Source organism: Ambystoma mexicanum, chromosome 10 (assembly GCF_040938575.1).
Source record: "Ambystoma mexicanum isolate Mex_15411 chromosome 10, UKY_AmexF1_1, whole genome shotgun sequence".
NCBI classification, from domain to species: domain Eukaryota; kingdom Metazoa; phylum Chordata; class Amphibia; order Caudata; family Ambystomatidae; genus Ambystoma; species Ambystoma mexicanum.
Window position 1 is genome coordinate 1,114,452,055 of NC_090932.1, and position 17,272 is coordinate 1,114,469,326.

Consider the following 17,272-nt stretch of genomic DNA (forward strand, 5'->3'; position numbering starts at 1 on the left):
ATCCGCAACGCATTGCCCACCTGGCTCTGAACTGGAGTTGAAATGCTAATGATGGCACTGTGTGCGAATTGGCAGAAATGGTATTAGTCAACCAATTTTGACTGGAGTTTTGTCTCCCTCTCCTACATGTAATATGAGAAAGTGATTGTCCCACCAGGAATAATTTGGGAATCGGTACACATTTTTTACTTTCGTCAAGGTGTGGTGCTGCATCTCAAAAATCAATTGGGCTGGGATTATGCTGGGGAGATTTTCATTATGGCCGTGCGTGGTCCAGCCCTGGGGAATCTCTACTAGATAGTGTGGCAGAGATAGGTGTTCTAAGAAGGTACAGTAGACTTTTCATAACTACAGCAGGAGAGATTATCAAGTAAGGGATACATTTCTAGATTAGCAGGTAATTAAACTTTACAAAAGAAATATGCACCACTGAAACCAGTAAGTACCAATTTTTCAAAAGTTCTTAAGTTCAGTGGAGTAGTTCCTAAAATAGAAAATGCAGTTACAGGCAAGTAAAATGCTTTTCCTATCCAGGGCAGTGAAGGGGTTTTCGAGGCAAAGGGCAACCAGTTTGCGGATTTGGGGTGGCTTTTGCAAAAACCATCCAAAAGAGTACGTTCGGATGGAGTTTAGGCCACAGGAGACCCATGGCTTGGAAGCAGGGACCCTAAATGGAGAACCAGCTCAAGAAAGGACTCTGCATCAGCACAGTAGAGTTAAAAAAATAATAGAAGTACACAAAAAGTCATGTCAAATGGTACACTGCCTATAGCCTGTCGGATGAACTTGTAACAGTAACTAAAAGTTACTGAAATGGTGAGAAGCGGGAGATCATGTTTCCCCTCAGCACTCCACATAAGGGTGTGTCCCTGCCCTGGTAACATGTTATCACGGGGAAAATTAAAAGGGAGACGCAAGGAGCTCCCAGCAACACTACACAAAGTGCTGTGTGCTGCAATAATGAATGGTAGATGCCAGAAAACATGGAGGAAAGCAAAACTCCATGAAAAGGTATCAAACATTTTTTTTTAAAAAAGGCTTGCCAAGTACGGAGTAAACGAACAAATGAGTGTGTGGAAAAGGTTTCCCAATCGGGTGAATGAGAGAAAAAACAATAGTCCGGCAAAAAATGCTGGAAGACTCAGTGAGGAGAATTGCACTAAAAACAGAAATTATACCGAACACCGGGACTTCCTGTGATTTGTAAAGATCATCCCAGAGCCTTTTTTTCCTGGTAGCTTTCTCTTCAGCAAGAGAAATGGGTAAGTTGCAAACTTTAATCCCATCAAAAGTAAGGTAGTTCACTGAACATTATCGTCTGTTATGTTTAATGTACTTTCTGAATTCGTTCAATGCATGCGTTTTCTGGTTTTCCAATCTAGCACTGCTTGTTCCTCGGTTGAGAAAACTGGCCTTGAGTTTTCTTGACTTTTTGAAATGTTCACATTTTCTATTTCTCACTTGCGCTGCCCTTGCTTCAGGCAATAAAGCAGCTAAAGCGACTCATTAGCTGGCTTGCATTCTGCTTTTCTGGTTCCTAGAAGTTTCAGTGAATTCCTGTTTCTCTGAGAATGTGTTTGCGTTCCCCCAGAGCAAAGGCGGCATCAGCCAATGTGCTTCCAATCTTGGAAATCCGTTCCCCATCTCAAATCTTTAAGGGGCCGCCTCTGGTTATGAGATGCATCATTTGGCTTGGAAGATCTATGAAACCTAATTTTCTGGGCCTGGTTGATCACTGCCCCGCAGGGCTTTTGGGTGATGTGTGGAGGCAGGAGAGTAGGATGTTAAAGTACTGGCAATGTATCTTCATGGGAATGCAAGCTGCACCCTCGTGTGCCCACCTATCCTCTCTCCCCTTTGATGATGCACCCTGGTGTGCCCACCTATCCTCCCTCCCCTTTCATGATGCACCCTGGTGTGCCCACGTATCCTCCCTCCCCTTTGATGATGCACCCTGGTGTGCCCGCCTATCCTCCCTCCCCTTTCATGATGCACCCTGGTGTGCCCACGTATCCTCCCTCCCCTTTCATGATGCACCCTGGTGTGCCCACCTATCCTCCCTCCCCTTTGATGATGCACCCTGGTGTGCCCACGTATCCTCCCTCCCCTTTCATGATGCACCCTGGTGTGCCCACCTATCCTCCCTCCCCTTTCATGATGCACCCTGGTGTGCCCACCTATCCTCCCTCCCCTTTGATGTAGACCTTTCTCAAGTTCTGATGAAGCAATGCCATGGTTTGAATCCTGGCATAACCAAAGTCCTTACTAGAGGAGTAATGTTACAGGTTCAGTGAGAGCATGTGCATTGTGGGAGGGACTCAACGTACAGCTTTATTGGGCCTATGCAGTACTGAGTTGGAGTTAATGAAAAACTAGACGTCCCTGTTTCGTTGGGTCTCTCATTTGTTATGTATTTGACATGGGGGAATATTAGGGTTGTAAAGTGAATTTTGAGTTTTTTACTTTCATCGTCCGACAAGTGCTCGACGTGTGAAGCACTTTCTGAAAACTCATTTAGAATGTATGGAGCGACCCCCTGAATACAGTATACGTTGGTCATGTGTCCGGCAAACGAGGCAGAGATGGCCATCATGTCGCTGAGATTGTGCGGCTGCTCGCGAATGCGGTCTGGTTGGAGCGTTGCCAGACTGACTTTGTGAACTTCTCGATCACAGTTGCATGCCAGCCACATCTGGCAAAGCACACCATGCTTAGGCTGATTAATGTAATCGCACAATAAGCATTTCGGAACCACGCCATTTTCTCATTCTGCTAATATACAAGATCCCAAACTAATCGGAATGCCTGGACTTCTCACCTTTGGTAAACCTCACCAGGAATACTGAAGTTGGCTTTTGTGTTTGCCTGAATGTGCAGTGCAGAGTGGGGCTTGAAGTGTGACTAAACTACCTATGTACAATGCAGAGGGTTGTTTTGATGTGTATGACTGCTTTTTGTGTCCACAGCTAACCCGATTGAGGAGCTACGCTTGACTTTCCCTGTTAGGGATGGAGTAGTCCTGGAACCATTCCGCCTACAGCACAACCTCGCCGTAAGCAACCATGTCTTCCAGCTCCGGGACTCTGTCTACAAAACATTGATGTTAAGGTAAAATGCCCCCTCTCCCCACCCTGGCTCTATGGAGGGCTTTCTCCCGGATGCCCTGATGTCTTCCATAATCCCCCCTCCTCACATGTCATTGAGAAATTGGGAGCGTAGTTCCAGGGGGCCTGTGTCTTTGAAAAACCAGCAGGTCTGAGGAAGAGCCAGTCTGGTATCAGATTCTCTTTCAGGGGATCGGGGTCAAGTTTCTGCACCACAACAACCTTCCTCGGGACATGACTCATTTACTCCTTTTTCTTGCACCCACCACAACTTCTCAGCAGTATACTGTCCACCCGCCACCATCTTCTCCCTTCACACTTTCCCCTTTAGTGCAGTTGATGTGCACCCGCTACCTCTTTCGGCCTAAAACTGATTTCTCCTTCAGCTGTCCTTCGCCCCAAACCATTTTCTCTTTAAAATTGGGGACATCTTCCCTTCCTCGCGCCTTTGGGATTGCACTAACCCTGTTTTTTTTTTTTTACTCCTTTTGTCTCACGTGGTATACCTCGTCTTCACCCCCTTGTTAGATTCTGTTGCTGCTCCCTTGCTTTTTCTTCAATACCTCCGGTTACTGCTCCCACTTCATAGTTTCAGCTGGGACCGACCCAATACAAAGTAATGGGAGCAGCGGAAAGATGTCTGTGAAACTAAAGCAGTTAAGATGCCTGGTCCCCTTTCAAGCTCGACTGACACCGGTTCACCAGCCCTGTAGCTGGTAGGGATGGCTCTCTCTATGGTGAAGGGGGCAGGGGGCGGGGGGGGGGGGGTAAATCTGGCTCCATGGCAGAGTATTCTCTGTTGTGGCATGGTTGGTTCTTTTTAATTATTTTTTTGTCCAGTATCTCTGAACGAAGTCCAGTTTGAGAGCTGCCCTGTGGAAGGTGGTTGGCTTCTGGGCTGTAGGTCTCCCAGTCTGAAGGAAGTGTCGTCTTTGTACAGTTTTGAGATTGACGTGGTGCCTATTGCATCCTTTGCTGAAAACGCCTCCTGTCTCAGTATCCCCTAGAGACGGCTCATCAATGACTCTCCCCATGTCTGTGTGATGCCTCCCATCCCCAAACTTCTGTATCCCATGGTGTCTGTGTGTGTCACTCTTCTGATAGTGGAGCACCCGCCCTCATGTGACAACTTCCTCTCTTTTTTTTTTTACCTAGGCCTGACCTGGAGCTTCAGTTTAAATGTTACCACCACGAGGACCGGCAAATGAACACCAACTGGCCTGCATCGGTCCAGGTCAGCGTCAATGCCACTCCCTTGACCATTGAGCGGGGTGACAACAAGACGTCTCATAAGCCACTCTACCTGAAGCAGGTCTGCCAGCCTGGCCGGAACACCATCCAGATCACAGTCACAGCCTGCTGCTGCGTAAGTCTGAATGCACTCCATCCAGGATTCCATGATGCAGTGCGTGATGGGAGCACAAGGTCTAAGGGGATGGTGGGGGGGGGGGTGTTATGGGTAACTGCACTGCCATGGCCAAGGTTGGTGCAGGGCAAGATAGAGTACATTGGCAGAGCTTTGTGCGGGGGGTGGGGCAGTCTTGCTGGGCGGGATAGAGGTATAGTGACAGAAATGTGTGTGGGACCCAGTGTTCAAATGGCAAACGTTTTGCTGCAGTACAGGCACAAGGTGTTTGGTAGGTACATAGGAGTGCGCCCAGGAACGTTTCCCCTCAGGCCTTTAAGTCTTCCAGGTGAAATTCCTCAGGCTTCTGAATAAATTATCTAGTTATTTTGGTGATCAGTCTTAGGTTTCACGTTCATTTTTCAGGCGCAAATGAAGTATGGCCTCCACACTGCTCACATTTACCTTCTAGGACAGTTGTGGAAAGCTGTACATAAAGATACTCGACAACCGGTTGGACAACCGGTGAAGGGATCCAGCAAAGCTGTGCCTGTGCTATAAATTAACATGCCTTGAATCTGCCTGCCGTCTTGTGGTTGGACGAATTCTATTCGGCAGGTAGATGAGCTGCAAATAAAATTATGGGCCTTTGCAGCAATGCATGTCCCGCGTGTTGTCTGGATAAACCTGTCTTGGTGTTATTGAATTTTCCTCATGGCAGGCTGTCTCGGCTACCCCTTTTTCCCTGCTTTCAGTGCAGTTGAATTGGAAGGGATTTGTGATGCCTTTGCTGCAGGTTCAGACCTGTGGTGATTTACACGTGAGTGGGAAAGTATGTAAGGAGAAGGTTGTCCTACTAAAAGTGCAGCAGGTGATTCTGGGCCGTGGTGTGTACCCTGTAGAACCATGCACCGGTTCTTGTCATTGTGGGACTACTGTGTAACTTTTCACTGTTTGGCATTGTTGTAAAACCTCTCTCCCTTTTCTGGCAGTCTCACCTGTTCGTGTTGCAGTTGGTTCACAGACCATCTGTGCGATCTGTCCTCCAAGGGTTAATCAAGAAGCGCCTTCTACCAGCCGAGCACTGCATCACCAAAAGTAGGTATCGCAGGGATACAAGTGTTCACCTCTACCACAATGGTGGAGGGGAGAGAGAGGTAGCTGGCTGTTCTCATGGCCAGCACGCAGGGGAAGAGGGGCGGGAAGGGCAGGGCGGAACCACTTTCCACAAGGGCAGCAGATGGAATGGGTGACGTCCTCCTCTGACCGCCTGCTGCATCCCTGATGCAACAGGGAGGCGTCTGGTTTCTGGAGTCGGCTTGGCATCCAGTCATTAGAGGGATATCGCAGGCCGGCATCTGGTTCCTGGACTGAGGTTATAGTCCAGTTTCCTGGTGAGATGTCACAACCTGCAGTCCTGTCCCTGAATTCTTGGCACCGTTTTGAGTGCCTGCAGTGAGGTCGTGCTTTTCTTCCTGACAAGTTTCCATACTGTGACATCATTTCAGAAACCCTGCTTAGACGGCCCTTGCTCTATCCTCCCCGCCCCCGCCCCCACCCCCTTGATAAATTCCAAAGTGCTCTGTGCAAGGATAGGAAACATTTCAGTATTTAAACCCAGTTGTGCCCTTTTGAAATGTTGGACTTATGGGAAACGTCGTCCTATGCAGTCCGAAGAGGCTAGTGTATTTTTGGGTGGTTCGTGTAATTATTTTCATATTTTATTTGTTCTGTTTATAGTAAAGCGTAACTTCACCAATGGGACCATTCCTGGAACTCCGGGACCGAACGGAGAGGATGGAGTGGAGCAGACGGCCATCAAGGTGTCTCTGAAGTGTCCGATCACGTTCCGGAGGATTCAACTTCCTGCTCGGGGACATGACTGCCGCCACATACAGGTTGGTGCTTAGGAGCGTTGCCTTCCGATGGGAAGGATTGCCTCTGAACAGAGGCTGGTGCACCATCCTTTTGCCGGCTCAGGGTGTGACTGCCCCTGCTTACACTCCCCTCTACTCATCGCCAGCCATATTGCGCCTTAAGCAACCTTTTCTCTCCTTTGACTCTGCTTTTAGAGTAGGCCTCCCTTAAGACTTGGTAGCCAGCGAAGTGGCGACATAAGTGCATGTTTGTCCTACCAGTTTCACGCATGGAATATTAAGGAAGATGGACATTCTGGGGCCCTGAAAACAACCTCATGGGTGCCCTTGTGTGGTCACCAGGGGTTGCCTTGGAACTAAAACTTCTATTTGCCTTCTTGTGACTCTAGTCCCTTCCTGTGATTTTTTTTTTATATCGAGGTAAAATGGCATGCAATGTCCTTCTGCTCCCCCTGATTTTGTTGGCATGAGGTCAGTGTCTTTACTTGCTCGGGGTTATGATGGAGCACACCTATTCTCCCCAGTTCGTGTCGTTCTTGGGGCACTAGTCCTATGTTTGTTATAAGCACTAACTCTTTTATTCGGTCTTTTTCTTCAGTGCTTCGACCTAGAGTCGTATCTGCAACTGAACTGTGAGCGGGGCACCTGGAGGTGTCCTGTGTGCAAGTAAGTGCTGGGGTGGCGACGCAACGGGTTCTATGGTGAAGGAGACCTAGGGATGCCCTATTGATCACTGTATTCAATTAAGTATGGGGAAGCTGGGTGTGTCCTGTCGAAGGAAACATTAAGCAGAGTGTGGTGGGAATCTAGGATTGCCCATGTTCAAGCAGATTGAGGACTGGCCTGGTTACGGCTGTCTGCTTTGCAGGACTCCTAGATCTCAAGGTGGTGGGGAACTGGGGGGTGGGCGGGGGTGTGTATTGTGTGTGTGTGTGTGCGCGCGCTCCTTTAGGGGTAGAATTCTGATGGTGTCTGGCTGTAAGCATGCTTGTGATGGGAGCCAAAAGCATTTTTAGTGGAGGGTGTGGAGATGCATGTGAGGAAGGAATCTGGTCTGTAAGCCCCCGAGGAATTTGGGGGGGGGGCTCAAAGGTGAGCATTTTAGAGCGTTGGGGCCCAGCATATGCAATCTCAAGTCGATGAAGGTGTTTTCAAGAAACACTAGTTCTTAATTTATAAACCTGAATGTTCAAACTATACAATGTAAGCAGTGGGTGGGCAAGTACAGATTGCAGCATTGATAATATAGCAGGTTATTACAAAACTATAGCATTTATTTACACTAGTCACACGATTATAGACCTACAATAGATAATCTCTGCCTGTTCTTAAATCAATAGCCAATATAGGTTTGCAGTACAAGTACTCTCATTCTGCGTTCTTTTCAAGCGATGGCAATTGAAACCGTGTCGAACACTCCAAGCAAGTAGGTTCTAGCTGAGAGAAACTTAGTACCAGTCCAGGCTCCGTTGTAGGTATTCTTGCACTAACATATTTGGTGTTTTTCAGGTTAAGGGTCTACACAGTAAGATGAGCGTTGGAAAAAAAAAAAGCGTTCACTTACATGGTAACAGGGATTTTGAAGGTACTCCGTAGCGATTCTTAAGCACCTTGGGTAATGGGTACAGAGAAATGCTCTCAAAAGGGGGTGGCGCACAGCACCTTTAAAATGTTATGGGAGGTCTCCCCAGGACAAAACGGTTCCCATGTTGAATCTAACTGGGAGTTCTTTAGTAAAGGGGTGTGCTTTGATGCACACAAACGGATTTTACAGGTGCGCTGGTATGGCTGCACCAGACACACCTTAGCACCAAATCCTCACTTACTGAACGGCACCCAGGTGATTGCCCCCCTGCCCCTTCTTAGGACCCCATCCAGATGTGACTTGCACGCAGAAGAAAACAGCCCGGGTTAGTGAATTTCGTAACCGGGTGCAGAGGTAACCCAAATCATTACCACATGTAAGGGAGTGTGGGATGATGCACACAGAGATTAAAACGTGTATAGATGTCTGTCAGTCCAGAAGATTTCTCAAGGCAGGGCACCATGTGTCGATGGGATGGGATGGCAGGGAGATGGGGGGCAGGATCTGATTTGCGCTCTTAACCTGCAGTGCCTTCAACCAAGTTGTAGATGGTCACAATCGGAGGGCAATTCCAGTTCAGATGTTTGCATTCCCAATACATTGCCCGTTGCGACTCTGGTTGTCGCCAATTTCTTGTTGGGTGTTCCTTATTTTTAGTTCATAAAGCGGACATTATGCAGTCAAGATCTTAAATCACTGTATGGCTAGCCTCACTGGAAACATTCCAAATACAAGGGATTTTTTTTTGAAGATCCAATAGGAATATTTAACTAGCTGCTCAAAACACAAGTGCTAAAGCAGCACTTTGTGTTCCCCAGTTGGCCAAACAAATGGTAATTTTTTAATGGCATGCAAGTTCCTCTTTAGCATAATGCCGGGCCGACAGTGACATGTTGGCAATTGCAGGGGTTTACTTAGGAAACCCCTCTTCGTGCAGTCAGTTAATATCCACTCCATTGCGCAAATTATCTTTAATGAGCATTTCAAGTCAATAAAAATGCAAGTTAATCGCTTTTCAACGGATACCTTTTGGACATCTGGTTTGCAATAAACTGCTCTGCGTTATCAAAATCACGCATGGAGTCCTCCCAAAGAATAAGGAAAAGAATGCGGGGTTTGTGAAAGTAGTTGAAACCACAGGGGAAACGAGAGCACAGCTACAGGGGGACCCTTCAAGGGAAGCTTTGAGCTGGTCCCCAGGGGAGAGGCAGGCACGTAGATGCACATGCAGAGGAACGCACGCTGAAGATTTATATGGGGCCGCAAGGCGGACAAGGGGGTTATGACCTGAAAGAGTGAGTGTAGTGCGCATGCATGTGGGGTTTAGCCAAGGAGGGGGGGGTGGGGCATGATGCAAAAGAAAGATCGCGTCACCTTAAACGGACCACAGTCTCTGAATGTTGTACAAAACCCATGCTCCATTAACTGCTCAGCCTGCTGCAATATCTCCCTATGCTCCACTAATGCCCTTTCCCCGTTTTCCATGTCTGCAGTAAGACGGCGCTGCTGGAGGGGCTGGAGGTAGATCAATACATGCTGGGAATTCTCATCTATATCCAGAAGTAAGTATTGAGAACCTTTGCTCGTGTACTTTTGCTCCTCCGGCTACTTGGCACTATCTTGCTTGCCCTCTCTAGTGCCTCCCAGGCTCGTTCAGTTCCATAGGCATGTGTAAGGGTCATGCAAAATCAAACTTTTTTTCCTCTTACCAACTAGTGCTACCATGCTATAGAGTGAGGGACTGGGTTCTAGATAGTGAACACTCCTGTGCTGAGCTCCGTGTATAGTTCTTTGTATTGGTCTGTTTCTGCAAGATCACCGGTTGTAAGAGGCAAACCCAATGCCTCTTAAAGGGGAAATGGATAGGAAAAACGTCCTGGTTATCTTGCAGGGTGGGTATACGGATCCTTTTTATGGAAGCATCTCACGCGTTTCTGCTGCGAGTTTTAATTATATTGAAATAAAATTCTAGACACAATGACTTGTGGGTGATGGTCAGCCGACACGTGTTTCAACCCCTGAGGGTCTTTCTCAAGGCAAGTTTGGTAAGATTCTGAGGGTGTAATCCCTGTGGTTCAAAAGCCATTGGCTAGTATTAATCCATTAGGTGTAGCAAGCATAGGCATCAGCCTAACAAACTTGCTACACCTAATAGATTAATACTGTGGGCTTTCGAACCACAGGGAACTGAAACTCTAGTTCTGATGTTTGTTAATCTGCTTAGAATCACATGCTGTGCATAGGTCCGACATCCAGTGGTCACTGCGGAGTATTGCATTTTGTTTTTCGTAGTCGAAAAGGGGACGTCGACAAGGCGTGTCTGTAACACTATCCCTATAGTGACGTGCGTCGTACCCACAATCCCTCACGCGTCGAGGTCCCTCAGATTGTTTTTTTCTGCCCAGCTTCTGGTCACCTTACGCGGAGCTCCTAGAGAGACATTGCAAAATACTTACTACGGACCTCGGTCCTTAATTATACTTATTATATTCTTAAAGATCCCTCCACTCGACGTTAGCTGTGAAGCTGTTTCTCCGCCGAACAAGTTTTTTCGACGGAGGGGAAGAGACGGAGGGGATCCTTCGGCGCTGCCGAACACGTGGCCTGGCCTCACCGGCCAACATACAGTAGGGAGAGTGGGGGTTCGAACTTTTATCTTCTCTTTGAGAATGTCTTTCTTTCTCCCCTATCTTTCCCTTGGGGTTATCACCAGTTATTATTGCCTCAGCTATGGAGAGGACACCTTTTAAGTTTTGCCCACGCTGTAGGGGCAAATACACTTGGAAGAATAAACACAAGCTCTGTAATCGTTGCTTGCCCCTCGATCATAAGGAGGACAGCTGCGCGGCCTGTAAGCTCTTGAAACCAAGAACTCTTAAAGAACGGAAAGTTAAGAGGTGGGCGGACTACGCTATGTCGAAGTCAGTTTCCTCACCCGCCGCTGTTACAGAAAGTGACGAGGAGGGTGATAACTCGACGTCCGTTACGGAAGTCATTAACCCCCAGAAGAAGCGCTCGCGCTCCTCGACGTCCGTCCCCGGCCCCGACGGGCTCGCCTCACGCCCTGCTTATGGGGATGAACACCCCGGCGACAAGGATGCACATAGACCCCATAGGCCTAAGCACACAACCCACGGCTCTTCTTCTTCGTCGAAGACGAAGGATCCATCAGCGCCGAAGGGGACCCAGGGCACTCCGGCGTCTACCTCAGACCGTAAGGGTCTCAAGCCCCACCCGCGAACGCAGCCGCGACCAGCGATTGGGCTTTCATCAAACACGGGCGCTACCTCAAAAACATCCGACGTAACGCTCCATAGAGCGGCCGTCGAGAAACAACGCGTAACGCAGGCAACGTCGATACCAGAGCCCTCTACTGACGAACTCGTTGTCGAGAGCATGGCGAGAATTGTTTCCGAAGACAAACGTAAGCGGACGACGAAACAGACGTCGAATACCGCACCAAAAGCTATAGAAATGCCGAAAAAGCACAAGAGTAGCCAAGAACTGCCCCCTTCATCTAAGGGCACTTCTGAACTACCGGAGGGCTTTTCTGAGGGCGAGGGAAACCTTTCGTCGATGTTGTGGGAGCGTTCTAAGCGTTTGGAAGGCGAAAACACTGATTTCCCCCCTCTAGACTATTCAGGGGTCCCCCATGAGACCCTTGAAAGACTCCATTCTTGTATGGAGAAAATGGAAAGGTTTTTGGGAAGCCAAAACCCACCCACACACAAAAGACCAGGAGAATGGCCCCAGGATGACCCTAGGGTCAAGATCCCTAGACTATTTCCCCTTTCTACAGACATATATAACCTCACTGAAGAGGATCAATACCTCCAAGAAGATGAGGAGGGTTTGGGTGGAGAGGAAGAACATGAGGAAGAGGGGTTTGAAGAAGATCCTTACACTAGTGCAGGAGTTTTTGAAGAAGATACAGCCACCTCGCAGCCCTGGCAATCCCCATCAGTGCAGCCTTGGCAATCCCCATCTGTGCACTCAGACCCTGATGCCTTTCACCCTTCTCCTCCCAAGGATTCACCTATTGGAAACACCTCTCCCATAGATGACCAACCTTCCCTTAATGCACTATTGCGCAAGGCAGCAGCGCATTTTGAAATAGACACAGGGGAAACTCTTCCTGACATAGACTTTGTAGAAAAAGTTATTAAAGAAAAAGCCCCTGTTAGTCAGTCTATTCCGCTCCTGGCTTCCATAAAGAGAAGAATAACTCCTTCCCTTTCCAATCCTGCATTAGTCAGAGGGGTCAACCCTAGGATAGAAAAGCTCATCAGCCCTTCGTCCTCTGACCCCTTGTACATCAGAGGACATTCTATTCCGGACTCCCTTGTAGTTACTTTTTTTTTTTTTTTTATTAGTTTTATATGGTTTACAGAGAAGAAACCTTTAAAACAGATGGCAAGAAACACTTCTTCCTACTTCTTTCATCAGCCATATGTTGTTTAGACATTTTGTCAAACAACTCCTCCTACTATCTCGGTCGTTTTTTTTAGCCGAATTTTCAGTTCTTTCAACAGTTGAACTAGACTAAACATGATTTTACGATCAACACCCTCAAACATAGCTTTCCACCAGTCATCAGCAGTGTAAGTGCTTCGTGCCTCAAATAGCGGTCCGAATAACTTTGTTCGCAAGGAGCGAAATTCAGGGCAGAACAGCGTCAAGTGTTTTAGTGTCTCTATCGAGCGTTTACAGAAGCGACATATTAAGTCGCCAGGTTCCTTATTTAGCCAAGTACTTGTACGATCTTTTGTCATGAACAGATTGAGCCGGAAGTGCAGATATATTGATCTTGAAATTTGATCGGGGAATTGCATCAGATAGGGTTGTAATTTATCTAGCTCTCTTGCCTCTGGTGGTACTTCTCTTAGAAGACGAGAGCTGAATCTATCGTTACAAGTTTGATGCCAGTCCGCACTCCATAGTTTTCGTTTGGCCTTCTCGGGATTTTCAAGTAAGGTTGTAATGTTAATGTCATTTGCATCCAAAATTTCAGTACATTGCCGATTCCATTTAGCCAGCGTTGTATATTCGGGCTCTAAATCTGGTTTATGTATTATGTTGAATGGAGAGGCTGCATTAGTGAGTTGTGACTTCCTGTATAGAATTAAAGCATTCCAGCAAACTCTCGCTTGTATGGAGGTCAGTCCTAGTTCGAATCTTATGTTGCTAGTCGGGCATCCTTTAGAGATGTGTAGCGCTCTGGTCCAAAAGTTGTTTTCAAGTGTGCTCCATAACTCATATGAGCAGCCAAACATGTTTTCAGCACCATAAATCAGGGTCGGTATTACTTTTTGTCTGTAAAAGTTAATCACCGGTTTTATAGAAAATTTCCCGAATTTTTTGTTTATGTACGCAGCCTGACAAGCCAATTGTTGACATTTCCTTTTGGTGACCTCCACCCAAGGATTGTCATTTATGTGTGCACTTATTATGGATCCCAAATATTTTATATGAGTGGAGATCCTGAGGGGTATTTTTTCCAAGTGCCACACAAATTGGGTTGATCTCTTTTTGGAGGCCGATAAGTTGCGCAATATCAAGATTTCGCATTTCTTCTTGTTTAAGCATAGCTTATTTTCCGTTACGTATCTTTCTAAGGCATCTAATTTTCGCTGTAGTCCGACCGGTGTAACGTCCAGGATTAAAAGATCATCCGCATACAGCAAGTGACCCAATTGCGAGCCGTGAATTTTAGGTGGAAAAGCCTTTACCACATTTAATGCGTCTCCAATGTCAGAAATAAAGAGGTTAAACACAATTGCAGCTAAGGGACATCCTTGTTTCACTCCTTTATAAGTTGGAATTAAAGGAGATAAGGAGCCTCCTTGGTCAAGTCTGACTTGCATAGTAGTGTTAAGATGGAGCTCTTTTATTGCGTCTATAAGATCTGCTGGACACTTCCAATCTTTGAGTTTTTCCCACAGAATGTGGCGGTCAACACTATCGAAAGCGTGTGAAAAATCGATAGATGCGACGTAGATGGAAGTGTTAGTTCGTATTGACTCCATTTTTAGTAAGTTTAGCAGAAGGGTGTTAAGCCCGCAACCTACGCCTTTAACAAAGCCCGCTTGCCGAGGGTCATTACGATGATATTTTTGTGTGCCCATGATTTTAGGGTTTGTTGAAGTTGAGTTGCGTAGATTTTACCTATCACATCTAACAAGGCGATCGGTCGATAGTCTCTCGGGTCAAGTCTGTTTCCCTTTTTGAAGATTGGCACAATTATGGCATTTTTCCAAGATCTTGGGGTAGCTCGTTTTATTTTTATTCGTTCGAAGAGGAGTAGACAGAGCTTTGCCCATTCTTCCGGGTTTTGTTTCATTGTGTAGTTCGTGAGGCCATCCGGCCCTGGAGCTCTGGATGCATTGGAGTTCGTAATTGTGTTTTTGATATCATTTAAATCGAATTCCAGAGTCCATGGGATTTTATGCTCAATTGTGCTTTTATGTTCTACTTCAAATGAATTAAACAAGTGCGTATAGTGTTTTATCCAAGTTTCTTGGCAAATCGGAGATACTTGTAGTGCTGTTTGTGGGGCGGCAAGATGGTTTATTACACGCCAAAATTCAGCTGAGTTTTTATTTTTGAGTTTGCACATCATTGCTTCGGAATCATTCTGCAGGATTGTAGCGTAGTAATTATTTCTCCAATTTCTATATTTTTGCATTAAGCGTTTTTTGGTTGCGACGTGTGATTCTTTGTTATTTCTAGGTAACATCCTTATGTCTTTGCGTAAAATTCGTTTTTGTTGCAAGACTTGGAGATCAAACTTGTGTTTGTGTTGTGTTTTTTGTTGTTTAAGCCCTTGTTTGCATTCCACGAATTGGAGCAACAGATGTTGATATTCAGTCTCCCCTGGGATGTTCTCCAAAGCAGATGTAACCGCATTTATATCTTTTGTTTTCAAATTGAGGCGAATTCTTCCAGATCGATACGTGGTATCGTGAGGCCATAGTTGTTGGGAAGTCTGGCTATGGACATTGAACGACATCTTTAGCATGTCGTGATCACTATGTTTCATTTTGGTGATCACGAGTTGATGTACTTTGGCTGCAAGGTCTTCAGACACGAAAAGGTAGTCTATCGTAGAAAATTGATTGTCGCGTCTCCATGTGGGCTGTGCCGGGATGTCACCCGGTGTGTTCCCATTCAAAAGTGTGAAGTTTCTCAGATTCATTTCGTTCATCCAAAGCTGTCCTATTTTTTCGTTGACCTTATGATTCACGAAGTTTCCCTTTGATGCTAGATTCAATTTTAGGCAATCAACGTTGAGATCACCACAGAGCAGAACCAACGGTCTATTTGAATTTTCCATTATGTTATCCAATAAGGCGGTCACCTGATCTATGAACTTGACGACGCCAGTTTTAGTGTGGTTCCAATAGAGATTAATTATGTACATAGATTCAGATTTGTCTAGGGAGTTAATGCCCACTTTAGCAGTTTGTATATACGGTGAAACATTTTCTGTTTCAATTATTCTGAGTCCACTGTCTTTTTTGACCGCTATCAATAGACCAGACATAGGCCTACCTTTGGATGGTTTAATGGCTGGATTTGCCACTATCTCAAAGGCAGGCAACAGCGGACAGGTTGTCAGCCAAGTTTCTTGTAGACAAATTAGATCTAGATTGTTCGTCCAAGGAGAGTTGAATAGATGAACAAAACCGCGTGTGTTCCATGATCCGAGAATAAAGCACTGAGGTGAAATTCGGTTTGAGCGTTAATCATGGTTTTTGTTGTTTAGGTTTGCAGCTAGCCATGCCCAGTTTCCATCTTCTGTATCGTTCTTTTGAGTTATTCCAGTATTTTTATTCAGCCCATCGACAGTTATTTGAATTTGATCGTTTAAGTGTAACTGAGTTATTTCTAGGTCCTTTGGTTTGGTCTCAGTTCGAGATGGTGTGCCAGATTTCAAATCTTTATAATCTTTGTATTTTGTACCCGAAATAATTCTTTTCTTTGGAATTTCCAGTCCTTTGTCGTGTGTGTTATTCAGACAAGGCTCTGGAGTTTTATCAACTAGGCTCAATGGATATAGGTCAAAGCCTAGGGACAGCAGTGCAGGTACTGCATCCAGCAGCATCTCGCGAATGATTTTGGAAGCAAGGTGTAGAGTCACCGTGTCGTTTCTTTCTTCACAGTGAAACTCCACTATTTTCACATCATCGGAGTTGAGTGTTCGCAGACTCGGTATTAAGTAGAATAGTTTGGATAAATATTGTCGATTTAAGATCATATTATCACAACAGTCGAGTCTTTCTAGAATAAGTTTTTCAAGAGAAGATTCTTTTTTTGTTGTCTTTGGTTTGAACGTCTTATTTTTAGAACTTAGTTTACAGTCGTCTCTCAACTGTTTGAGCACAGGTTGTCGTTGGGGCTTTGAGCGACCTAAATTAGTCAAGCCACTTATTCCGGTTTCCGTGGGTTTGTCGGAAACCTCCGCTTGGCTGGAATCCCGTTCGTGGTCCTTCTGATTTTTTGACACCAACTTGAGCCGCCTTTCAGCTAGTGTTTCAAAAGGTGAGTCAGGATTACCGATTGCCTCAGTGATCGTTCGAGTGACCTTTTTTTCATGCGTATGAGAAGACGTTGATTGACAAACTACCGATTCGGAATCCGTAGTGCGTAAGGCCGCCAATTTAGATCGTCTTTCAGCCATTGTTACGAATGGTGAATCCGGGTTGTTATTTCGATCAGAGCTTGTATCGACAGCACTGATGATCGTGCATGTACGTCGTGTCTTTGTTGATTTTTGAGTATCTGATGATGCATCGGGCCGTTCTTTCTCCATGTTGTCGCTTGGATGGAAAGCTTCCACTCCTAGATGTTTAGAGGGTGAGCTCTCGTTTGCAAGATCTATCAGCTCTTCTATTTGGTTTGTTTCATCACCATCATATATTGATAGATTTATCAGCTCTAGATCATCATCTAAAGTTCTTTCAGGAGAACAGGTTTTAACGTTAGTGTTTCCCGTTCTTTGGGAGGTTTTTGGATTAGCAGGGATGGACAAATTACATCTCGTACCAGCAACTGCTAAATTCACCGTTTTCAGATTTCGCAGAAACTTTCTGGAACCATTTGCACGTCTCGTATTATTGGATGGTAAGTTTTTAGATTTTTTCTCACAGTTGGCAGGCTTCACCACAGCGTGTGTGGGCATTGGTTTTAACGGCTGTTTGTTTTTTTTGAAGATGTCATATACCTCCACTCTAGTGGAAGTCGGTACAGCACTCGGTCTTGTCGGTATTCTGTTGTCGTTTGTGTCCTTTTGCTTTGGGACCAGTTTACTTCCAGAAGATGATGCCAATTGGGGGTCGGCGCGTGCAGGATTGCACGGATG

At 46.0% G+C, this 17,272-nt stretch overlaps 1 protein-coding gene across 3 annotated transcripts in view; it reads left to right on the top strand.

The window, feature by feature from the left end:
• The window catches only part of ZMIZ2 (zinc finger MIZ-type containing 2), a 403,457-nt gene that overhangs the window by 270,786 nt on the left and 115,399 nt on the right, over window positions 1-17,272 (top strand). For all 3 annotated transcript variants that reach the window (XR_011276133.1, XM_069618968.1, XM_069618969.1), the window contains 6 exons: window positions 2,967-3,108; window positions 4,260-4,470; window positions 5,442-5,547; window positions 6,190-6,347; window positions 6,925-6,992; window positions 9,405-9,473. Coding sequence is in view for 2 of the 3 variants with exons in the window: in XM_069618968.1 (XP_069475069.1) it covers window positions 2,967-3,108; window positions 4,260-4,470; window positions 5,442-5,547; window positions 6,190-6,347; window positions 6,925-6,992; window positions 9,405-9,473 (754 nt within the window). In the remaining variant the exon portion in view is untranslated. The remainder of the gene's footprint in view (window positions 1-2,966; window positions 3,109-4,259; window positions 4,471-5,441; window positions 5,548-6,189; window positions 6,348-6,924; window positions 6,993-9,404; window positions 9,474-17,272) is intronic.